This window comes from Alligator mississippiensis, chromosome 16, assembly GCF_030867095.1.
Source record: "Alligator mississippiensis isolate rAllMis1 chromosome 16, rAllMis1, whole genome shotgun sequence".
NCBI classification, from domain to species: domain Eukaryota; kingdom Metazoa; phylum Chordata; order Crocodylia; family Alligatoridae; genus Alligator; species Alligator mississippiensis.
In genome coordinates this window covers 1,857,569-1,881,120 of record NC_081839.1, presented here as the reverse complement: position 1 = coordinate 1,881,120, position 23,552 = coordinate 1,857,569, and the positions used below count along the sequence as shown (strand labels likewise).

At 65.8% G+C, this 23,552-nt stretch overlaps 1 protein-coding gene across 2 annotated transcripts; it reads right to left on the bottom strand.

Moving 5' to 3' along the window:
* Window positions 1-3,842: 3,842 nt before the first annotated feature.
* Window positions 3,843-21,003, bottom strand: ANO8 (anoctamin 8). Of its 2 annotated transcripts, none has more exons than XM_059719497.1 (17): window positions 20,626-21,003; window positions 13,366-13,476; window positions 13,061-13,193; window positions 12,838-12,976; window positions 12,588-12,684; window positions 12,014-12,130; window positions 11,672-11,799; window positions 11,388-11,549; window positions 11,115-11,267; window positions 10,675-10,801; window positions 10,391-10,446; window positions 10,066-10,140; window positions 8,378-9,106; window positions 8,006-8,197; window positions 7,382-7,513; window positions 6,913-7,023; window positions 3,843-6,654 (listed from the first exon to the last, which is right to left on the bottom strand). In XM_059719497.1, exons 1-17 carry the CDS (start codon window positions 20,729-20,731, stop codon window positions 5,974-5,976), a joined length of 3,249 nt encoding a protein of 1,082 aa, XP_059575480.1. In that variant the 5' UTR covers window positions 20,732-21,003; the 3' UTR covers window positions 3,843-5,973. The 2 variants fall into 2 exon arrangements, with proteins under 2 accessions (XP_059575480.1, XP_019342953.2); XM_019487408.2 differs by lacking the exon at window positions 20,626-21,003 and adding an exon at window positions 16,769-19,479.
* Window positions 21,004-23,552: the final 2,549 nt, after the last annotated feature.

Here is a 23,552-nt window from a genome sequence, read left to right as displayed (position 1 = left end):
AGTGAAGGCCCCATTCAGCTGTGTTTGCTTTGGTGTTTGACTCTTGAAACCAGCCAGGTTGCTTTATTCTGGCTAAGCTTATTCAGCCCAGTAACGGTAGCACATTCAGCATCACAACCGGCTCCTCGTGCAAACATGGAGAAGCGCAGGAGAATGCCGCAGACAGCCACGGTAGCCGGTATCATTCACGCGCCCCGACAGCGCTGCGTCGAACCAGACTGCCGTGGAGATCTGTGGCATGGCCGCAGCCTTTCAGGAGGGGACGGGAGTGAGGGAGAAGCAACCCCCAAAACAGCCATTTGAGGCTACGGTGGGACTAGAAACAGGCCTCGGCTTACAGAGCTCCAGCTATGCTAGTATGTAGGAAGCAGTACTTTAAATACTTCTGAAGCCCGATGGCTGATTCCTAAAGAACTGTTTTTACAAGGGACTTGAGCCGTGTCTATTATTAACACGTTTCTAATGTGGCCCGTGTCCCACTGTAGACAGCCCTGTCGAAGAACAGGAGCGGGTCCCGTAGGTTGCGCTGCGCCGTACCAGGCTCGGGGGCCACTCCCGGCTCCCTGACCCTCCTGGGGCAGGCGTCTTGTAGGCTAGGCCTTAAGTATCGACCAAAAGCCTGCACACACGTGCAGAGCCAGGTGCTCGGTGCATTTGTGGCTTGCCCTTCCAAACGCTGCTCGAGGGTGGTTTGCCACGGCTGGCTTTGCCAAGGATGGGGCCACAGATGCCAAGCTCCCCAACACACCCAGCATTCGGGTGACGGGCAGGGGATTTGCTCCAGGCTACTGAACCAAGGTGGCGGCTGCAGGGTTTCGAAGAGCCATAATCTTGTTGGCTGGTCTTCCTCCAGCCCTCACGACTGGTGCCTTACGTAGCGATTCCCTGGTTAGCACTTGGACTGTTTGCTCGGTGGAGCCAGGACTCAGCGGCAGGCCAGGGAAATAAAACCGCTAACCTGTCCTTGGAGTAGCTCGGCTAACCTCGGAGGCATCTTGAGTGAGCACCTTACCTTCAGGGCTGAGCGATGAGGGCCTCTGCAGAGTTAGTTACCTCCTAGCACTTTTCCACTGCTGTCCCACAGATATGACTTTCTTTTGCTGCTTGGAACATACTTCAGTCCTTAGTGTTGCGTGTCTGCTTATGCCATGATCTCTTGTTCCCTGGGTTAACTATTGACAGCCGCAGGGAGCTGTGCCTCCCGGGCGTCTCGTCCTCTCTGCAGCCTAGGCTGCACCGGGGAACCGCGGTGCGCAGGGCGGCTGGACGTCAGCCATCGCAGCCTCTTTTGCAGTAAGGGTCTTTTCCTGGGCAAAGCGCGTTCTCGGCCCTCGCCCCGTCCCCCATCACGGCCAGCAAAAGGACTCATTTTGTGGCACTTCCATTCAGACCGGTGCCATCCAGGTGATTGCGGTGATGGGAAAATACTTAGTGATTTTTAGGGAGCCCCGAGAAATTGAGCTTCTTACGAGCAAGTTCACCGTGCACCCTGTAACTTGGGAATGGCTTATGGGTAGGAGAGATCCGAAGGTAGGATGGGCAAGCTTTAGCTGAATTCAGAGAAGAGATGAACTGCTGGCAGAGGTGGCTGGCTGAGTCGATTGACTGGTGAGAGAAGCCTGCATCTCCCCAGGCCTGGGTTGAATCTTGTTCCCATCTCAATAGCAAATGGAGTTTTATGCATGTCCTCAGCTTTCCTGTACCTACCGGCACGCTCCCTTGGCTGAGAAATGAATGCCCAGGTTGCAAGAGCCAAAGCATTAGGAGGACGAAGCTGCCTTAATAATGAGCTGTGCGTACCGGGGAGGTGAATCAGCACAGTCCATGGATATAGTTACTGCTTCGGCTTCCTCGCCTTCGCAGGGGAACCCAAATCATCTTGCTGGGAGCTTAGCCAAGTCTTTTCATTGCTACCAGGACCAGAAACGCTGCACCGGTCCCTGGTCCCTGTCGCTGTTCTGCGCGTAGCAGGGGCTGTAACTTGTTGTAGGATCTTAGTCGACATTAAGAAAATGCTTTTTTCATTGCGGGGAGCAATATCGAACAACGCAGTTAGTCAGCTGTTCTTTCTGGCTTGGATAAGTAGCGTGTGTGCACGTGTGCGTGTGAATATTTTTATTCCTGAGCGGCTAATATTTACTAGCATCGTATTTATTTCGACACACTTGCGTAGCGGGAGGAAGAAGACAAGAGGAAGCTATTTCCCTGGCTAGCCCCATGCTTTGTTCCTTAATGGTGTCTGTCTGGGGTTGTGGAAAAGTCCAGATGAAAATGGCCAAGGACTAGTGGATTATATGATTGGGGGGCTGGACCCGATGGTCTTGTGAGGTCCCTTCCAGCCCCTGGCAGTCTTTATCAAGTGACGTGAAGTGTGAAGCGGCGGTCGGCGATGCTCCGTTGCCTTGTATCCCTGTGTGAGATGCAGGCACAGCTGGAGCGGACTGTCGGATACGTGTTTCTTCCTGCTTAGCAGTGCAAAGTGTATTGTTACGGCTTTACCAGGCTTTTTATTAGGACTAATCTGCGTAGCCGACTAGGTCAGTCGCATGTGACAGCTGAATGTCTGGGACTGGGCCTTATCTCTCTAGCCATCCCAAATCGCTTCTCTGTCTGGTCCAGCCTGGGTGGAGTACAAAATCCCAGGATTTCTTTCCGCCATTCCCTGTGTGTGCCGAGGGGCCCGCGGTACCAACAACGTCTCCTCCTGTTTCTGTACAAGGATGTTCCTTCTCGACCTTTCCTGTAGTCTTTGGAAAAGCGCCTTGTCCGTGGCAGGGGGTGGGCTGCGTTCTCAAGGGTCGCTGTAAATACACTGTCCTCGACAAATGTCACGGCTGTTGGATTTTAGCATTTATTTTTAAACTGTTTGATACGGTGTATAATAAATTTGCAGAATTTAGAGGACTAGAGCTCTCTCTTTCTTTGCCTTCCTTACGAGCGTGAGGGAGTTGCTAACGTGACTGGAGAAGCCGGTGCATGGGGTATGGGCCGGCCATGCGTTAAACCCCAAAACTTGGTCGCCAGGGATCCTGGTTTTCTCCAATTTAACAAAATCCCCAAGTTTTGGTTTAAAACAAGGCCAAATCCACATTTCCCCACAATTTAAATGAAACACCACTAACGTACGATCTATACATTAGCGGTGTTTCATTTTAATCATGGACAAATGTGGATTTGGGCTTGCTTTTTTTTAAAAACGGGGTTTTTCTTTTAAATTGGCAAAAAGCAGGATCCCTGTGGATCACGCGTCTGAGCAGGGGGCAGAATAACAGGGATCCAACGAGCACGGCTCTTCTGCCCGGCTCATTCGAACTTGGATCTGAAATGCTGAGCAAAGCCCCACGATCTGGGATATCTCATGTCAGGGAATGCAAAGTTCAGCGTGGAAACATCCTGGTAGAGGCAGACAGACGAGCTGGTGGTGGCTCGCGGGGGCCTCTGTGCCATCCTCGGACCCGGGGATCTGCAAGTCCTAGAGGCCTTTGCCCTGCTGGGGAGAGGGCAGGGAAGAAGCAAGGCAATGCCCTTCCCTGGGGCTGGAGCCCCCAGGACCCTGCTGTGGGGAGGAAGGGGTCAGTGCTACCACTTCCCATGAGATCTGCTCTTTCCCCTAAAAGTCCCAACCTACCACGGGGGCAAGGGGTCTCGTGCAGCGATCACAAGCCCCTCCAGCTCTGCAACCCCCTGGCCTCTTATCCCACGTGCGCCGTCGCCTCTCCAAGCTCTCGCCTGGCATCGTGGGGAGCAGCTGGGGCTCCCCGCTCGCGGCACCGGCCCGCGGACAGGAGCTGGCAAGGCCATCCCGGGGCGGGGGGTCGAGGCAGCAGGCGGAGAGCCCCAGCTCTGTTGAAATATATTTTTATTGCATTTCTGCAGGTTTTACAAAAATATGACAAAATAAATTAAAAAGAAATAAATAATCCCCTTTTTCTTTTTGACTCCTTGACTCCGACGAAAAGAAACAGAACACGGCAGAAAGGAATCAGTGCGTTGTTTATGACCGCGTCGCCCCCCGCGTACAGGCGCTGCCCCCCCAGAGGCGGGCGCTACAGGCCGGACGGGGTGGATATGCTTGGCGTAGGGGAGCGCTTAAAAATCCCTGGGCTGGGCCGGGGCCTGGCAGCAGCCGGGACCCCCAACCCGGTGCCTGCCGTCTTCGCCCGGGGAGGGTGGGGGCAGGCAGGGGAGCTCCCTCCCTGAAAACCGGTGTGATGGGAGAGCGATGGGTGAGCGTGGGTGGCCAGAGTTCGGGGGGGGCCGGAAAACAAAGCCGAGGAGGGGTGAATGGAGCTGAGCTGAGCTGAGCCCCCAGGCCGGCTCCTCCAGCCCCTCCAGCTGCAGGGCAGGATCTTTGGGACTTGAGCCAGGAGCCCCTGGGCAGCGAGGGGGTCAGGGTCGCGGAGGGGAAGGGGGAACCATCTCTCCGTCCTGCTCCCCAGGAAAGCATCCTGCTGGCTGCGGGGCAGCTGTAGTCCTGGCGGGGAAAAGCCAGGCTCAGGCCTCCTGCAGCATCTCAACAGCGGTTCCCCGGCACTGCTGGGCGCACCTTGATTTCCTCTGCGCAGCCTGTGCCACGCGGCCCCAGGTGGGGTCTCCTGCCCATCCAGCCCCCCCTTCTCTGCACTCCTTGGCCCAAAGGCCCCAGTCTCCCGTGGGAGGGGGCAGCTGCACGGGAAAGGGGAGACCCCTGGCCTTCCCGCACTCCTGCCCGCGTTATTGCTGCGATGCATAGCTTTGTGCTCTGACAAACGCGGGGGGGGGATGCGCAGAAACCCCCACGCGGCTCCCTAGCCCCCGGGTCTAGAAAGGCTCCTGCTGCCCTGCAGGTGGGGGGGTGCGTGGCTCAGCTCCGGGCCAGGGGGGCAGCCAAAGACACCGCGGCGACTTGGGGCTGGGGGGAGGCTGGAAGCGCTGCCGCCCGGGGAGAGACGGGCACGGGGGCATCGGCTACATGTCAGCGGTAAGGAAATAAGCAGCGCTCGCTCAGCCCGCCCTGCAGCCTGGGGCTGGACCCCGGCTCCATCCAGGGCACCGCCGGCCCGGGCGCTGGCGCTCGCAGAGCTCTCTCCCTGGCGCCGTGCGGGTGAGCCCTGCACCAACGCCCGGCTCTGCCCTGCCAGCCTCGGTAAAGCTCCCGCTAGCTACGGCAGAATCAAAGCCAGACCCACCCCCCTCCCTCCCTGCTCCACGTCCCCCCAAAGGTTTTGGTTGCTCCTAACGCACTGCTCCCTGGACAGCGGATCCCCCCCACCCCACCCCACCCCAAACCCAGGCTCAGGTGTGAGCTCCTTATTGCAAAAAAAACCCCAGCAAAAGGAAAAGCAGGAAGGGCGGAGGGACTGTCCCAGTGGAGACCTGGAGGCAGGAGGTGCCTTGTCCTGGCCCGGCACGGCACGGCCCTCGCCTACCTCGGAGGTAGCAGCGCAGGCCGGCTGCAGCCATGGCAAGAATGGAATAGAGTTGGGGGGGGCGGGGGGGTGTCTTTTAGTGCAAGAAAGTCAACCATGCATGGGGGAGAGGGCTCGGCCCGCCCCCGCCCCGGCTGTTCTTCAAGCAGAGCTGTGACCCCGCGGCTCTGGGGCCAAGGCTCGGGATGGATGGGGTCGCCCCAGCACAGGGGCACCTGGAGCGACCGCGGAGGCGAGCTCCAGGCCCCTGCCTGGGAGAGAGGGCAGGAGGGGAGCACGGCGCACCCATCCTGCTCCGGCAGCCTCGGGCACCTGCGGCTCCCTCCCCTGCAGCGTGCAGGCAGATTGCCCGCGGGGATCACTGGGGGTTTGCACCCACACGGACACGGACGGACGCACACACACACACAGCCCTTGGTGCAGCCGGCGCGGGGCTCAGCTGAGACGGGGGCAAAACCCCGAGTGATCCGCGGGGAATCCATGCCCAGCTCCCCTCGGTCTCCATCTCCGGCCCCGGCGCCCTGCTTGAAGAACAGCCCCGAGGGCGACAGGCACGTGGCCCCGGTTAGAGCTTGGAGCCGGTGCCCTCCTCCTCGGCCCGCAGCTCGGCCTCCTCGCGCCCACCTTCGTCCACCACCCCGTTCAGGTGGGACCGGCCGGGCACCTGCTTCTCGACGCCCTCCCCAGCGGGCCCGGGCCGCGACGACAGGGGGGTGCCTGCCGCAGCGGCGCCGTTGCCCCCGGCCCCCTCGGACTTGCCGAAGTTGAAGAGTTTGCCGGGGTTGAAGGGCTTGGTGGGCGACTGCACCTTCTCCGTGCCCCCGTCCCGCTTCGTCTCCGGGGACTTGAGGAACTTGAAGCTGAGGAAGCCGGGCAGCTTGTTGTCGCCGCCGGTCGGGGACTGGGGGGACCGTGCCGTGGCCGTGCCGGCCGCCCCCGCCCCGCCGGACAGGAACTTGCCCTGGAGCGGGATGATCTGCTTGAGCTTCATGACATTGTTGGTGGCCAGCAGGGAGCTGGGCCGCTTGGGCTTGTCGGCGCCGTGCGAGGCGCCCCCGGGGCCCTTGGCTTTGGCCGGACCCTTGTCGGGGGCCGGGTCCTGCCCGGCGGCCTCGGGCCGGCCCTCGTCCCGGCTGGCCTCGCGCTCCTTGCGGGCCTGGTACTCGGCGTGGCGCTGCCGCTCCTCCTCCTCCCGCTTGCGCCGTTGCTGCTGCTGGAAGTGGTGCTGCGCCTGCCGCTCGTGTTTCTGGGCCAGGGGGGAAGCAGTTAGGACTGGGGGCTACGCTGACCCCAGGGAACCCCCCACCACGTTGCCCCCATCATGGCATCTCCTCTGCATTCACCCATGGGGCAGTCGGGGGGGGTGTCAGGCAGGGTCGGCTTGGACTTGACCTTGCCCGCTGCCGGTGGCCAAGCTGGGGATCCCCGACGCCCCCCCAGCTCACTCCCATCCGTGCATCCCCGGGTGCCCGTCCTAGGCTGCGTGCCACGGCTCCGCGCTCACCTTGAAGGCCTCCCTCCGCTGGTACTCCAGCTTGGCCATCTCCTCCGCCACCCAGGCCGGGATGTCCGGGATGGCCACCTGGATAACGTACTTCAGGAGCAGGGCGAAGTGCTGCCGGGGCGAGGAGACGGGGAGTGAGAGCCCCGTTAGCCCCCGCGGTGCCCTGGGAGCACCCCTGAAGTCCACAGAGAGTGCTACGTGGCCACTGCAGACCCCCCCCCATCATTTGCCCACCTCCTGCCCTCCAACCCCAGGGCACTTCCCTGCCCCCAAGCCAATGCAGTGCCTGCTTGAACTGAACAGCTGGCAGCAGCTGGGGAGCCCCAAAAACAACAGGCAGGAGACCCCATGCCAACAGCCCCGCACGCAGCCCTGGGACCCAGGTGCAAAGCTTGTAGTGAGGACAGGACTTGGCCCCCGCAGCAGGTGCTGGGGGGCATGGGGCCGCAGCCCCCGCCGGTCCCCCTACCTCCAGCACCACCACGGAGATGATGGCTCCCTCGGGGCTGAGCCACGGGAAGAGCCGCTGCAGCTGGCCGCACTGGGCGATCAGGTAGCAGTTCACCACGATGGCCAGGACGCCCATGGCCTCCATCACTTTCTGCAAGGGAGAAGGGTTGGGGTGAGAGGCGCCTTCACCCCACACCTCGCCGGCTGACCCCCAGACCCTTTTCTGCACCCCCAGAGGGCCTGGAGCGGGGGCAGATCCCCAGGCCAGGCAGGACAGGCAGCGCCACCCTCGTGACGCTCTTCCTGGGAGACACCCAGCCCCAGTAACGAGTTGTGCAGGCTCAACCGGCCGCGTGCAGGCAGGGTGGGTCTGCGCCCCGGCCTCGCGGTGACCTAGGAACCCGGGTGCTTGCACTCGCATCCCGCGCCTCGCCCAGCCACCTCTGCAAAGCAGACACGGTCACCTCCTCCAACGCAAACTGGCAGCCACCTCTGGGGTGGAGCACGGCAGCTGGGGAACAGCCCGGAGCAGAGGGAACAGCCCTGGACACGGGGGGGTTGTTAGGGAGTCTGGGGGGTTGGGGTCCCGGCAGCTTGGGACGGACGGACCCTGCAGGGACCCTGCAACCAGGCCCCAGCTCACCTGCCACTGCCCGATGCTCTCGACCCGCTGGCCGAAGGGGCGCTGCAGCCCCGTGCACAGCTTGAAGGCGTCGCTGCGGATCTCGATGACGTTGTTGATGAGGGCGCAGGTGGCGGCCAGCGGGAAGGCGGAGGAGAACAGCACCACGTAGCCGAACTGGATGAACATCTCCTGGTAGTCCTGGAACGTGTCCTGGGGAGCGGGGAGGGGTGGCACAGTGGGCACGGGGGGCCTGGCACCCCTCAGGACCGTCTCGCAGCCCTTGCCGCCCTTCTCCGCCGCTCCAGGACAGCCCCGGTGAGCACGGCGCTCCCGGCGGCTCCTCTCCCCCATGCCGGGGGCTGAGCCCCCCGCCCCGCGGCACCCCCTCACCTCGTACTTCTTCATGCAGCTCTCCACCTCGGCTTGCGTGAGCTGCGCGGAGTAGTCCTCCTCAGGCGGGTCGATCCACGAGGCCCGGTTGCGCTTCCTGCCGTCCTCATCCTCGTCCTCATCTTCGTCCTCGTGGCCCTCGCCCGCCCGCCGCGGCCGGCGGGGCCGCAGCATCACGGGCGGCTCGCGGGGCTCGGCCGGGCCCTTGAGGGGGCTGCCCGAGGGGCCGTCGCTCTCGTCGTCGTCCTCGCACAGCTCGAAGACGGAGGCGGGGTCCATGCCCTTCTCCACCATGGTGGGGCTGCCCTCCTCCAGGAAGCTGTCGTCTTCGGGGGCGCCGGGCTCGCCGCCGCGCCGCTCCGCCTTCTCGATGAAGCTCACCTTCTTCAGCTTCAGCCCGCAGTCCAGCAGGCTCTCGTCCTCCGAGTCCGACTCCCGCCGCTCCTCGTCCTCCTCCTCGGGCACGCCGCAGCCGCCGTTCAGGCACTTCTTCTCGCCCCGGGGCTCCTCCGCGGGCTGGCGGTCGTCCTCGGCGGGGCGGGCGCGGGGCTCGGGGCCGGGCCGCGGCGGGGTGCAGCGCTGGGCCAGCAGGCGCAGGACGGCGTGGGTGGCGGCGCGCAGGCCCTGCAGGCTGAGGTCGCCGTGCTGCAGCCGCCGGTACAGGTGGGGCTGCGACACCTCCTTGACGTTCTGCAGGAACTGGCGGGTGATGAGCAGCGTGGCCAGCATCTGGGGGCACGGACACGCGCGGCGGGGGGTCAGGCCTGCCCGGCTCCCCCCCGGGTCCCCTTGCTGCCGAGGGCACCCCCGGGCACCCCGGGCACCCCCGGGCAGCAAGGGGAGACGGGCGATGGGGTTAATCGACCGGCCAGCTGTGACACGCCGGGGCTGACACACACCCCACGAAGAGCACGCATGCGGGAGCGCCTGCACACTGCCCCTTCCCTCCCACCGGTCCTGCCGACGGGACCCAGCACAGGCTCCGCGCCCCCCACCCGGCGGCCTGGGGTCCGGATGGGAGCCCGACCCCCCGGCACCTGCCAGCACCCCGCGGGGTCCTTGCTCTCCTGCCTCCAAAGCCTGGGGGGACGGGTCAGCGCTGCGCTGCGGGTGCACGTGGGACCAGCCAGGCGCATGCAGCCAGGGGCATGCAGGGCCCGGCCCCCCCTGCTCCTACTTTGGATACGGCCAGTCTCCAGCAAAACCCCAGGAGGCCCTTAAGGGAGATGAGAAAGAGGTGGAGTTGGAGAGTAATGGAGGGAAGGAGCGCGTCTTTGAGCTGACGCACGAGGCTTTGGGACAGAGAGAAGATGAGCAGGAGCTGCGGAAGGGACAGAAGAAGAGAGAGAGAAAGAGAGACGATGAAAAGGAGGCGCCGCTCGGACCCGACCCCAGGCCCCGGCGGGCACGGCATGCGGATGGCAGCGGGAAGGGGTGGCAGGAGGGGATGCAGGGATCAGCCAAGAGGGAGACAGGCCGAGCGCCCTCGGGGAGGCTAACGAGCCCGGGACCCCGCCGGATTCGGGCCTCTGTGGAGCCGGGGCTGGGGGCCCCCGGGCCGGTGCCGGTGGCGGTCGCTCCCGGGCCGCGGGGTGCACGGGACGGAGCTGAGACCCTAGCTGGTTCCCCGGGCAGTGCCCCCGTCTGCGCCGGGCGAGCTCCCACGCCGGCCCCGCGCCCGCCCTTACCTCCTTCAGCCGCTCCATGTCTTTGAGGTAGAAACCGATGTAGAAAAGACTTAGGTATGAATTTACAAACTGAAACTGTCAGGGAGGAAGAAGCAGAGTCAGACCACGACGCGCCCGGGGGCAGCCGCACGTGGCCCCCCACCCGACGGGTCCCACCATGCCGGCACGGCGGGGATCGAACCCCTGACTTCCCGCAGCCTGAGCTAACGGGGGAGCTCCCGGGGCGGAGGATGCAACGGGAACGAGGGCTGCCGACCGGCTAGGGCGATGGGAGGGGGGCAGCGAGGCGCGCCCCCGCTCCCCGCGCCCGCCAGGCCCGACTCACCAGGACGATTTTGATGATGAGGTGTTTCTCGTAGGCACTCTGCAGGCGGTAGTTCTCTGGAGCAGAAAGGAGAGAGGCGCTCAGCCCGGCGCTGCGGGGAACAGAGAGCGGGGGGCGAGTGAGGGGCTCCGGCCAACCCCTCTCCCCCCTCGGGGCTGGGTGCGACAGCCGGGCAAGGGGGTTGCTGCGCAGGGGGAGCCCGGGGACCCCCTGGCGAGACCCCCGAGCTTGGGGAGGAGGCAGCACCCCCGGGGAGGACGGAGCCAGCCCGCGCCCCGACGCACCCATGTCATTGAGCCAGTAGGCGATCTTCTTGTAGACCTCGTCGCAGGTGGTGACGATGATGGCCAGGACGATCTTGGGCAGGAAGCGGATGATGCGGGGCAGCTCCTTGATGCTCAGCACGAACTCCTGCAGGGGCAGGCAGGTCACCTCCAGGGACGTGACGGGGACGCACCGAGCCGCCGGGCCACGCGGGTGGACGTTGGCCCCTGGCCTCTCCTCCACCCCAGGCAGGATGGGGCTGAGCACCGCGGCCACACGCTGGCAGGTGACCCATGCACACGCGCACGCAGATACCAGCGTCATATGCACGTGCATGTGTTGCACACACACAGAGCTCTCCGTGTCCTCTTGCCCTGCCGCGGGGGCACGGGCCGCGCAGATTTGGCACGGGGGTCCCCGGGCTGGGGAGGGGGGAGGGGGGCGGCAGAGCGTCGCCCACCTGGAGCTCGAAGCAGCCCAGCATGATGAGGAAGACGAAGGTGAGGCAGAAGAGGCAGACGGGCAGGCTGACCAGGCACTGGAAGAGCAGCCGCTTCCAGGGCGGGTAGTAAAACTCCTCGGCGTTGGTCACGGGGCTGATGCGCTTGGTGCCCTGGGGAGAGGGGCAGCATGAGACCCCCCCCCCGGGGCTTTGCTCATCCCCGTCAGGCCCCCCCAGGTGCTGGGGGCACCCCCGGCATGGAGGTCCCCGCAGCCACCCCCCATCGCTCACCCTGAACTGCGGCCGGGGCTCCTCAATGGACTCGGCGGGGGTGTCCAGCGTCCCCCACTTGTAGGCGAACTCGGCCCCCCGGCGCTTCCACTCCTCCAGGAAGAGCGTGGCCCAGATGACGTTGAAGATGGCGAAGACCACGCAGCACACGTCCCGGCTGGTCTGGGGCCGCGGGGGCACAGGCAGCCGGTGGTGAGGGGCAGGGGCGCGGCTCCCTCCACCCCGCCCTACCCCCCTGGGGACAGACCCCAGGAGTGCCCGCCCGCGCCCGCACGGCCCCTCACCTGGTCACTCTCGGTGAAGGTGTAGAGGATGGAGCCGAAGACGGCGGGGTAGATCATGGCCGAGGTGTAGAAGCCCAGCCAGGCGAAGTACATGGCGATCTTCACCCCGAAGTAGTTGCAGATCTCGTCTGCGGAGGGGGCAGCGGTCAGGGCTGGCTGGGGCGGGGGGGACGCTGGAGCTGGGTTCAAATCCCGAGAGCCCTGGGGGCTCGCATCTGTCTGGGCGTGCGGGTGGAGGGGGCACAGCTGGGCCTGCTTGGCTACCAGCCCCTTTTGTGGGGAATGCCCCTTCCCCAGACCCACCGCCAGCACCGGGGGCCCGGCTGGAGCCCAGGTGCCTACCGAGGGGCTGCGACTCGCAGATGGCCTGCACCCAGGACTTCATCAGCCGCTTGAGGATCCGCTGCTCGTGGAGGGGGAAGACCTGCTGGATCACGCCGCGGGCCGCCAGCTCCGAGACTGCGCCGGGGGCAGGAGGGGGTGAGTTCAGCTGCCCCCCCACCACCACCCCAAGCCACGCGCTCTGCCCAGCACGGAGCAGGGGGCCCCTTGGCCTCCCCCACCCTGGAGCCGGTGCTAGGAGAGGAGTTCAGGCTTGCCAAGACCACGTGCCAGCCCTGCCACCCTGTCCTGGGGTCCTCCTCAGCCCCCCCAGCTTCACGCATGCTCATGCATGTGCCGCGCCTGTGCACCCCTGCAATGCTGCAGGCTCGGGGCAGCGTGGGACAGCACGGGTGGAAAGCTCCAGCCAGCCCAGCATAGCGGGGCATTTCCCCCACGTGTGGGGAGCCTGGATGCCAGGCCCGTTCTAGCCGGGGATGCGGGCAGCAGCCCCTCGCGGGGGTCTGCGGTGCCTGGCAGAGCCCCGGGAGGGTCGGCGCTGGCACCGAGCAGGGTCGGGACGGGTCTCACGCACTGATGGGCTGCCCCTCCAGGAAGTGGATGTTGTGCAGCGACTCTCCCTGCTTGGCTCGCAGGTTCTCCAACCAGTACCGGATGATGTCCTGCCGCTCCTGCCGGGGGGAGAGGTGAGCGGGTGGGGAGCCAGGCGGGTCCCCAAAGCATCACCCACGGGATCCACCCCGCAGGACCCGGGTCTGCGGCACCAGCCCCACGGCCTGGCCCTGCACCCCCGCTCGTTGCAGGGGCAGGGAGCGGGCGCCCACCTGGGAGGTGAAGAAGTAGAGCTCGTTCTCGATGTTCTCGTAGATGTAGTCCTCCTCGCAGGAGAAGCTGCGCATGCCGCCCCCGAACTCGGCCTTCACCGGCTTCCGCAGCCCGATCTCGTCCGCGCCCCGCAGCAAGCTGCCCGGGGGCAACAGCGAGGGGTGAGGGAGGCCCCGGGGCCGCCCCGGGCAGCGAGCGGCAGGGCGGGCGGGGGGCTCCTACCTCTCGTAGTTGGCGGTGACGAAGAAGGCGTAGACCTTGGTGAGCTTGTGGTGCCGGATCTGGATGATGAGCTCGGGGATGCCCAGCCGGATGTGGTTCAGCAACCAGAGCAGCGTGTGGTCATCCGTCGTGTCTGCAGGAAGCACAGGGAGGGCAGCGCGGGGTGCAGGCAGGAGACGCCATCCCCTCGGGACGACCGGCCCCTGGGCACCGTGCATGGGGCTGGAGCTGCCGTGACCCACCCCAGGGGCCCGGAGGGCCGGGTCTGCGTGCCCGCGTGCCCGCGTGCCTGGCCGGCTGCCTACCAGGGAAGGTCATGAGCACATCGCAGTTCTCGGTTGGCACCGTCTTCATCCAGGACTTGTGGGACATGATGTAGCGCCCGGCCTGGAGCAGCCGCCTCCCGAAGAGCTTGTCTGCGGAGGGAGCCGGAGCAGGGGGGCGTTAGAGAGAGAGGCGAGGGACGCCGGGGATGGGGTGGGTGCAGGGGACGCAAGGGTGGGAGATTCGGGGCAAGGTTCGCCCGCTCCAGCCCACGGGAGCTGGAGCCAGGCTGACCCCCGAGGCATGTGGCAGGGATGGCTTACAGCCTGGCTGGACGGGGGCCACGTGGCACGAGAGGGCCGGAGCTGCCGGCTAGGGCAGAGGGCTGCGTCTGGCACACGTGGAGAGCACGCCGCGTGCACACCGGGCACTCAGCGGGCAGTGCTGGTTTCCATGTTGGCAAGTGCCATGACACTGTCCTTGCCCACTCCCTGCATCCTGTCCCTGCCTGGGGCGCCGTGCCCACGGGCCCTGCATCACCAGCTCAGGTGCAGCCTCTGGGGCAGGTCCTGGGCAGGGAGGCGGCACCGGGGCGCGCGGGGCAGGGGCACCAGTTACAGGCAGAGGGGGCATCTCCGGGTGTCGAGGGGAGCAGAGCAGTGGCGGGAGGGCAGAGCAGCAGGCCCTGGCTCAGGCTGGGGCTGGGAGTAGGGTGCAGGCACCCAGTGCATCATGTTGGGGACAGAGCCACCCCTGCGCCCAAGCAAGGGGCATCCCTGGTGTGCCCCCCAAACTGGTCCTGTGCACACAGGGTTCTGGGAAATGTAGTTCCCCAGGGCACTGTGGGAATGGCAGGCTGCTGCAAGGCACGCTGGGAAGGCAGGTGGGGTATATAAAGGGCTGCTGGGGCAGTTGCAAGCAGAGGTGAGGGTGCTGCAGGAGTGGTGTTGTGATACTCCTGCCGCGATGGAAGGGGCAGTTTGCAGGTATGAGGATGGGGCTGTGGGGGCAGTTTGAACCCCTGGGCTTTGAGGGGGAGGTGTGACCTGCCCCATTTGGCCCTGGGAAAGGAATGTGCCCCTGGCAGAGGCAGCTGGGCGCTGAACCACAGGCTCCTGGCAGCCCTGGCATCGCTGGAAAGGAGTCCGAGGCCACCTGCTCAAGGGAAACTGAGGCAGGGCTGCACTGCAGCAGGGCTGGGTGAGTCCGATGCCTGTCCCGTCCCTGCTGATCCCCCCTTCACATGGGGCTGTGTCGTGGGGCTGCGGGGGGGTCTGGCTCTGCTCGGGGTGCGTGCGGTGCCTGGTGCCCCGGCCTGTGGGGAGGGGGCTTCCCAGTGGTGCAGGCAGCAGAGCGACACGCTGGTATCCGTACTCTGAATGCACGTGCACACTTGCATGTGTGCACACATACACGTGCACACTCCCAGCTCTCCAGTACCCCCCTCTGCCCCGTGGTCCAGAGCTGGGACCCCCCCAGGTCTCCCCGTGCCTCCCTGCCCTGGTCCCCGCAAACCCCCTCCCAGCTGGCCACCACCCCTCTCGCCCCAGCCAGAGACGGGCCAGGAGTGACTGCTGGGGCCTCTGCTCAGCCCGAGGCCAGCGCAGCCGTGGCTGCGGAGCAGCCTCCAGCTCCCCGTCTGCATCCCGCGCCTCTGGGGCTCCTGCACCCCGGCTGCGGAGCGGGTCCCCCAGATGCCAGACCTAGCGCTGCCCCAGCACGCCGACCCGGGGCACGCGCCCCAGCTCCCGGGAGAGATGAGCCCCACGATGCTGAGCTAAAGGCCCCTGCGCATCAACCGCCCAGTCGCAGGACAAGGTGCCGGCTCTGCCAGGCTCTGCCAGGCTCTGACGTCCCCCTGGCCCCCGTCGGAGCCTCTCGGCCAGCCCCCGGGGAGCTCCCACCCACAGCACCTGCAACCCCCGCCCCCGTCCACGCAGCCCCGGGGACCACCCTCCTGGCCTTGCGCGCCTGCCTCCCCTCCAGCCCTTGCCCCCATGCCAAGGAGGGGACAGTTCTGGTGCTGCCCCTGACCTGCTCCCACCGCTCTTACCCCAGGCCCTGGCTGGTGCCCGGGCTGCGGGCAGGGATGGCAGCCCACCGCATGGACCCCCCCAGCCACGGCTGCTGGAGAGAGGCGGCTTGCGCTCTCTAGATTTCCTCTGTCTCTATGGAAACCCACGGAAGTGCTGCACCCCCACGGAGGGGGGGGGGGCGTCTTCTGCTGCACCCTGTTTTGTGCCCGGAGCAAACCGGGCTCCTTGCCTCTGGGTCCCAGCTGCCCGGTGCAGGGAGCGGGCCCTGGCTGGCTCCCCATGCCCCCCCATCCCCTTCTGCATTGCTCAGCCCCAGTGCCCTCGCCCTGCCCAGGGCTGTGCTGCTCTCTGGGCACACTGGGCAGCTGGCACGGACAACAGCAGCCCCATGTGCCGTGGAGAAGTGCTCTGGACCCCATGCACACAGCCCCTCAGTGTGCAAATGCCCTTTGCCCCAACCCCTGGGTCTGCATCCAGGGCTGGACACCCAGGCCACTGCCCCTCACCAGCTGGTGCCCCCCAGCCAGACCCACCGGTCACCAGGAGGCCTCTCTCCAAAGGAAAAGCTGCCCTGAGGGACACAAAGGGTTAAAAGAAGCTGCATCCCCCACCCTTGCCACCCCTTGCTCAGCCTTGTGCCCCTCTCCCACCCTGGTGGTGCCAGGCGCTGCCCAGTGTCTCAGCTGAGACCCCCCAAACTCATCTCCTGCACCAGAGCTAGTGGCATTCGCCAGGCCACGGGTCCCTCCCCGCCCTTGGCAGTCACCGCTGCACAGGGCAGGCGTGGGGGGAGGTCCGGCCTGCGCCTCGACCCTCCCGATTCTGGCCGGATGTGGGCGAACAACTGGCTTAACCGTGCTTCTGCGCACGAATAGTTGTTGCCCTTTTCCCCTCCCCTTCTGTTGGAGACCCCAAGGGTCCCGTGGATGCTGGATCTACCTGCAGATGCACATGGGGGGGGAGGGGGAAGAGGGCAGATCCCCAACCAGGAACAAGGGGCCGGCTCGGGACGCTGCTTTTCCCCCAACAGAGCAGGGGGCATCCCGCAACGGCAGAGCCGGGGCTGGGTGCAGCCGTGCCGGGGGCGCTGGGGCAGCAGGGTGAGATTGTGGGGGGCCGTGGCAGAGCAAACAGCACCCAAAGCTGGTGCTCAGTGCTGGAGAAGTGGGGCAGCGCCCAGGGGAGCTTCAGGCCGGGCCGGATGCTCGTGCCCGGGCACGCGACGCTGCCGAGCGCCCACGAGGACATTCCAGGGCAGCCTGGCTGCCTGCCGCGGCCGCAACAAAGCTGGGCTCTCTCTGCACGGCCCAGCTGGGCCGGCGCGCACAGGCCTGGCATTGTGGGCTCCCGTCTGCCCTGGCACGGCTGCAGCAGAGAGTGGGGCTGGGGGCTCCCTCCTGCTGCCTACCTGGCTGAGCTGGGGAGTTTCCCAGGGTGGCAGGAGCTGGGCTGGGCTCTCGGCGCCTGTCAGTGCTGCCCGCTCCTGCAATGCAGCCACGTCTGGGGTGAAACCGCTGTCCGAGTCGGGGCGACCCCACAGACGAGCTCCAGGGCAGGGAAAGGAGAGAGGACTCGGCAGAGCCTTTACCCCTTGGGAAGGGGACGCATTACTACACAGGGCGCTTGGAGATGGCGCATCTGACAACCCAGCAATTGCCACGCGGCAGGTCACGCAGCTGCTGCATTCCTGCGTGGGCTGGCCCGGATGACAGACGAGGGTGCGGCCCCGGTAAACAAGGGAGACCAAGCTGGTACTCGAGCTATGAGGAAGCCTGCTCCTGTCTGTCCCACGGGCACCGATCCAGGATTTGCACGCAGCGCAGCCCTCCCTGAGCACCCTGGCGCTGCCTGGGCAAACTGAGGTCCCTTGAAAGGACCGGGCTAGGCTGGATGTGAGCTGCATGGTCTGGACCTGGCTATTGGGGGTACAGTGGCCTGGGCTGGAACTGGGAGGGGTGGGTGGTCCGTTTTCTCAGCCTTTGCTTTCTCGGGTGACTGCCCCTTCCTGTGCCTTGACTTCCCCACCTGTGAAATGGGGCAACAGATTGCAGGCTGGCTCCTCCACGCTGCTGGACAGCAGTCAGTCCTGACTGGCGAACAACGACCGAGGAACCCGATGTTGGAGAAGGAGCTGGAGGATTTCCTGGGCCTTGCTGAGCAGCGTGGAGGATGGTGCAGGACTGGGGTGCGAGGCCAGCACCCTGAGCAGAGCAGTCGGCTCCACCTGCCTTGCCCATCTCTCGCCCGCGCTGTGAATCGTGCCGCAGGGGGAATGCAGGATGCAGCCCCTGGGACCGCAGCGCTGTCTGCCCGGGGCTGACTGGCCATCACCTGCTGTGTGCTCAGCTGCAGAACACACTCGAGATGCTTTCTACAGCGGCGCTGGGGCTTTCTGCCAGGGCATCCTCCCACCCTGGGCCCCCGGCACTGAGAGATCCCAGGTGCCAGTGAGCGACTGGCAAACTCCAGCATGCAGCCAGCTCTGGGGTGGGATGCAGCACTCTCAGAGGAAGCGATGCAGAGCCCCAGGCAGCCGGGCCTAGGAGCCTGCCCGGTGACCCGACAGGCCAGCCACGGTGCGGGGATGCAGCAGTGGGGTCGCCTTGATGGCTGTGGCCAGGCCGCGTGCCGTCTCCGTCCATCCCAAGGGCAGCATCTGCCAGGAGTGTTAATGGCACCTAATTAGCATGCAGTAACGAGGCTGCTCCGGCTCCCGGTGACCTTGCAGCCTGCATGCAGGCCTGTCCTCCGCGCTCGCTGCAGCGGCAGCCCCTCAGACAGCAGGCTCCTCCCTGCTGGGAGCGATGGCCTGGCGCTCTCCCTTTAAGCTCCTGCTCCATCTCCAGCTCAGCTCTGCGCCTTCCTGGTGCCAGGATGATGTGCAGCGCCAGGAGCCGGGGGCTGCTGGGAGATGCTGGGGTCAGGAGGCAGCGGGTCCCTCTGGGAATCTGGTCCAGGCTGGGACGGAGACTCCACCGCCCTGGCCAGTCTGACTCCAGCCCCCAACAGCAAACGTGAGGGCCTGCCCTTGTCCTGGACGCTGTTAGCCTTGCTCCTCGCCACGCCAGGCCCAGCTGGGCCTGTCTCTGCTCAGCTGCCCTTGTCTTGACCCGTTTCCAGGGTGCCACGCTGGAATCTCCCTGCTCCGTGCTCGGATGTCGGCCCCAGCTTGGCTGGGTCCCAGCTGTGTGTGCAGGGCCGAGGACCCAGCTGGGCTCGGGGGGGAGCACTGGGAGAGCTGCAACCTCTGCAAGGGCCTTTATCTCTTGCAGCCACAGAAGAGGCCTCTGGTGGCAGCTGCTGCCCAAAGCCTGCCTGGCTCCCGGGATCACAGCGTGCCAGGATCCAGGGCTGTGGGCACTGAGCACGCTGGGCCAGATGCCCGGTGGGATGCCCACGTGTCAGGTTTGCATAACAACCCAGGTGTGCCAGAGCCAAGGATATACCCTTGCCAGAGCACAGTAACAATGACCGGAAGGACTCTGATCCTCAGCCCAAGCCCCACGGGACCTCGGGGAGGATCCCTGCCAGCCGTAGAGGGCTTGGGACACGCGCACAAGCTGCTCCAGGCCCGTCCACCAGAAGTGGGGATGCCTCCTTCGGCCTGTGTCTTGCACCCAGGAACGCTGCACCCGCTGGATGTCATGGAGCCGGGGATGCGTTCCTAGCCCCGAGTCTGGGACAGGAATCGAAGCAGGATCCGGCATCCGCACAAAGCCAGCAACAGCCCTGCCCTGCCCAGCTCCGCGCCCCTGCCCGGCCGTGTGTCCAAGCCACTTGTCGCCACATCATGCAGCTCCAGGGGTCTCGCCCGCTGCTGGCCCAGCGGTGCCCTCCCTGCAGCCGGCGGGGTCCTGGGAGAGCCCTGCGGATGCACTTCTCCGCGGGTGCCTCTTGTTCAACATGATACTGCTGGCAGCTCATGCAGGGGGAAGGGCCTCTGGGCTGGAAGGACATTGCTAAGGATGGTCCTGGCATGGGGCCTGCAGAGGCCTTGCAGCAGCTGCATGCTGCTTCCCAGAGTAGGTGACTACTGTCCCAGGGGGAAACTGAGGCACACGAGTAGGGACTTCCCAGCCCCCAGCAGGATCCTAGCAGCCCGGCAGGCTGGGCGCCACATGCCCGGAGCTACGCCATGCCCCACGGCAGCTGGCCCCTGCCCAGCTGAGATGGGTCCGCGTCCCCCACACAAAGCCCCAGCCCGCGCTGTGCCGCACCGCGCTCACCGGCGCTTCCTTCCACCAGGCAGGATGAGCTCATCATGCCACCGACCATGAATTATTTACGTTGAGCTGCACGAGGCGCAATCCAGGATGGGAGACAAAGGGCTCCGCGGGCCAGGGCGCACGGGCCGCTGGGCTGAGTGCACAACAGATCCCGCACACGAGGACGTGGTGCAAAAGCACGCCTGGATGCACACGTTCCTGCACGTGCTCACTACTGGGAATGCACACGCAACCCATGGAGCTGTTGTGAACACGCGTGCGCCTCCAAATCTGCAGCTGCTGCCGCTCTAGGTCACTGCGCTGCCCAGGGCCCAGTCGGGACCAGCGCCCTTGTGCACCGCAGGCCCCCGCACAGCGGGTTCCCCCACCCGGCATCCCTGCAGCCTGGGCCCCCCGCGCCAGTCGGAGCTAGCATTGCCCCTAGCTGACCCGGCTCCATCCCCCTCGCCCCTGCTTCGTGTGGGCAGGGGACTGCTCCCGTCCGGCCTGCCTCCCCCAGCACCCTCCTCGCTAGCACCATTGTTTCTCGGCAGCAGGACCACGTGCCAGCCCGAGGTTTGCAGCAGTGCTGCTCCGGGCCCTCGGAGACCCTGCGGCAGGAGCCTGGCGCCGGCACCCCGGAGGTGAGCAACGAGCACCCCCTTCCTCGTGGCACGGGGGAGCTGGGGCAGCTCGCCCAAGGTCACGCAGCAAGCGGGGGGTGCAGGCCGGGGCCGGCTCCCAGGCGTCCTGCCCTAGCCTCCGGCACGCGCCCCTCTCCCTGGCGCCGTGTCGGCTCCCAGTCGCACCAGTGACTCCAGTGCAGCAAGGGGCCCAGCCCTGAGCCCCGCAGGACGCGGGCCCCCGTGGGCTCCCAGCGCCAGCCCAGCCCTTCTGCATCCGCGGCGCCGAGCTGGAGCACCTCACCTTGGCTGGCTCGCCTAAGGTCACCCGGCTGCGGCGCCCGCCCCGCTGCCCTGCACCCCGCGCCGGCAGCCGCACCGAGCCGGGGTGCGGGGACCCCCTCCCCTCCCCTCCCGCCCGCCGGCCCCGCACCTACCCAGCACGCCGGCCGGGCCCGGCTCCGTGCGCTCCGCGTCCGCCGGGGCTCGCCGGTGCCGCCCGCCCTCGGGCGAGCCCGCCGCGCCGCCCGCCGCCTCGGCCATGGCGCGGGCTCAGGACCGGGGCCGGCGCGGCATCGCGGGCGCCCGACCCGGGCCGACCCTGCGGGGCTGCGGGGCTCGGGGCGCGGGGCAGCCCGGGCCGGGGCCCGCCGGAGCCTGCTGTCCCCGCGCCCGCAGCCGGCGGACAAAGGGGCGGCGAGGAGGCGCTGCCGGGCCGGTGCCTGCGCCGAGCGCTCCGCCGCCGCCGCCGCCCGGCTCCCCCCGCGCCGCTGCGGGTGCGCGAGGGAGGGGACAGGGGCGGACGGCGGCGAGCGGGGGGCCTTGGGCATGAAAGGCAGGGAGCGGGGTGCTGCCAGGATCTTTGGGGATGGAGGGACGGGGTGGGGGGGGGTTTGGGGATGAAAGGCAGGGAGGTGGGGTGATTCCAGGATGGAGGGACGGGGCGGGGGTGGATGGGCAGGCAGGGAGGGAAATGTTGCCTCTGTGGTGGGCAGACAGAGCGCCTGCCCGGGGGGCGGCCGGATGCACAGGTGATGCCTGGGGGGACGGAGGGACAGTCGAGGGCTTCAGGGAAGGCGCGTGCCCCCGTGCACGAGGAGGGCGAGTGGCACAAGCAGGGCACGGGCTTACCCAGGTGTCCGGGCTCCCCCTCCCCCTCCTCCCATTGCTGCAACAAGGCTCCTTTCCCCTTCTGGGAAGAGACCCCCGAGACCTGGCTCCCAGCCCAGCCTTCTCTAGCTCCTGGGCGTCACTCCCCTTCCCAGAGCTGGGCACAGGACCCCAGGGCCGGGCATGGGGCCGCAGAGCCCAGTACGCTCCCCCCCTTGCTCTGCCCATCAGCCGGCACTGACCCTTGCAGGCCACTCGCCTCGCTGGTATTGCTTTCAGCCCAGGAGGTCACACCGCTATTTCTAGACCCGGGCAGGTAATCTGACCTGGGCTGCTGAATGCCTCTTAACCTTTACCGAGCCATTTATAACCCTGCCTCCACCCCTGGGGCAGCCTCTACCCCCAGCGGTACCACGCGGCCTCCTCATCTCCCCTCCTGGGCCCTGAGTGCACCTTGCAGTGAGCTGGGAGCTGGGCATGTCTGTGCTGGTTCAACCCCCAGCGCCTTTGGGCACAGGCCTGACCGCTTGCCCCCCTCCCGGGATCGCCACCTCGGAGCATAGTGCCCTGGCACCATGTCCGAGCCCTTCCTGCACCAGCCGTGGGTCGGGAGGATATTTATGAGACCCTCTGCCCCTGGTTGGGATGGAGCTCAGCTTGCCCAGGCTGGGAGCTCGCTGCTTCTGCAGGAGCTGACCTGGTTCCTTCCTCGCCTGCCACGTGGCCAGGCAGGCCCTGGCACATCCAACTGCCCCAGCAAATCCTCCCCACTTTGGCTGCCCTGCCCTGCCCTGCGGGAAGCCTTTCCCAGAGACTCCTGAATTATGCAGGCCTTTTAGGGGAGGAATTGGTGCCAGGCAATGCTCCAAGGGAGTGTGTGTATGGGTGTGCATGTGCATGGGTGTATGCATGTGCATGGGTGGGGAAGATACTTGGAAGCTCTGCAGGAGCCAAGCAGCCACCTGACACCCAGCTGGAGCGGAGCCAGGGAGACTCGGGCAAGCGGGTGGGAGGGGTCCAGGCACGGCACGTGTGCGTGCGCAGCCTGCCAGGTGCTCCTGAGGGCGGGCGTAAGGCCCCCGGGTGTGTCTGGGGGTGGTGGCAGGCTGGTGTGTCGGGTCAGGAGTGCGTGTATGCATGTACTATGTGTGTGCATGTGTTGTGCAGCTTGCAGGAGACCCCTTAGTTTCAAAGGAAAGCCGATGGGGGCCCAGCCATCTCCATCACTTGTCTCCTGGGGGTGCTACACTTAGGAGGAGAGCAGGGACACTTGGATGCAGCATCTCTTTGAGTCTCCATGGACACCCCCCCTGCCCGCCCCACCCCACTTTACTGGAGGAAGTCACAGCCATGGATGGATGGACCTGGTGGGGGGCAGGGGGTGTCCAGTGCCCACCCTATGCTCGTGTTCGCTCAGCAACGTTAGCTGGCGCTTTGTGCCTGCAGCGGACAGCGAGGGGAGCGTGGCGGCTGCAGAGGCTGTGGGGAGCAGGGAAGGGCCCCCCAGGCCATGGCCTGCAGCAGAGCACTGGGCAGCTGCACTGGCCTGGCTGGCACGGCGCCTCAGCTCCTGCAACCAGCTGCTGAGCGGTAAATCCTGCGGCTGGGGGACATCACTTGTGCAGGAGGCTGTTTCCCTGCCGCTGGCTGCAGGCCAGGGTTTGAAGGTACCCGTGAGCAGAGAGCACAGGCTGTGCCCTCAGGTCCCCCTGGCAGGGAAGATACCAGGAGCGAGGATATTCTGGGCCTTGAATGACTCAGTGCAGTCAGGGCGAAGGCCTGTCCCTTGCACTGCAGAGTCTCCAGATGCCTCCCCATGTATGATCCCTTCTGCATGGTTTATGGTGGTGGAGGATGGCTCAGGCTTTCCCCCCAGCTTGCTCCTGGGCTGAGGGCAAGGGAGACTAGGGGGCATCTGAACTCCAAGGTCTCCGGAGGCACCTGAGTGCCTGCCATGGATCTGGGAGCATCACAGGCCCAGTCTGGGAGGGACGAGACTTGCTGGTGGTAGTGCCAGGCAGATGTGAATGACTGAGCTCTGCTCAGCTGAAATGTAGAATTTAATTTGGAACAGATTTGGCCCAGAAATGAATTTTTATTAGGAAAAAAAAGCCCGCCTCTCCTTGCTGCCAGCGAGGGGTGGGCGCAAGCATTTTAAATGTACGTGCACTGGCTACCAGTGCTTTCCTGGAGGCAGGCGTGTGCGTGTGTGCAGTTAATAGTGAACGGGCAGCAAGCCAGGCCAGGCCTTGTG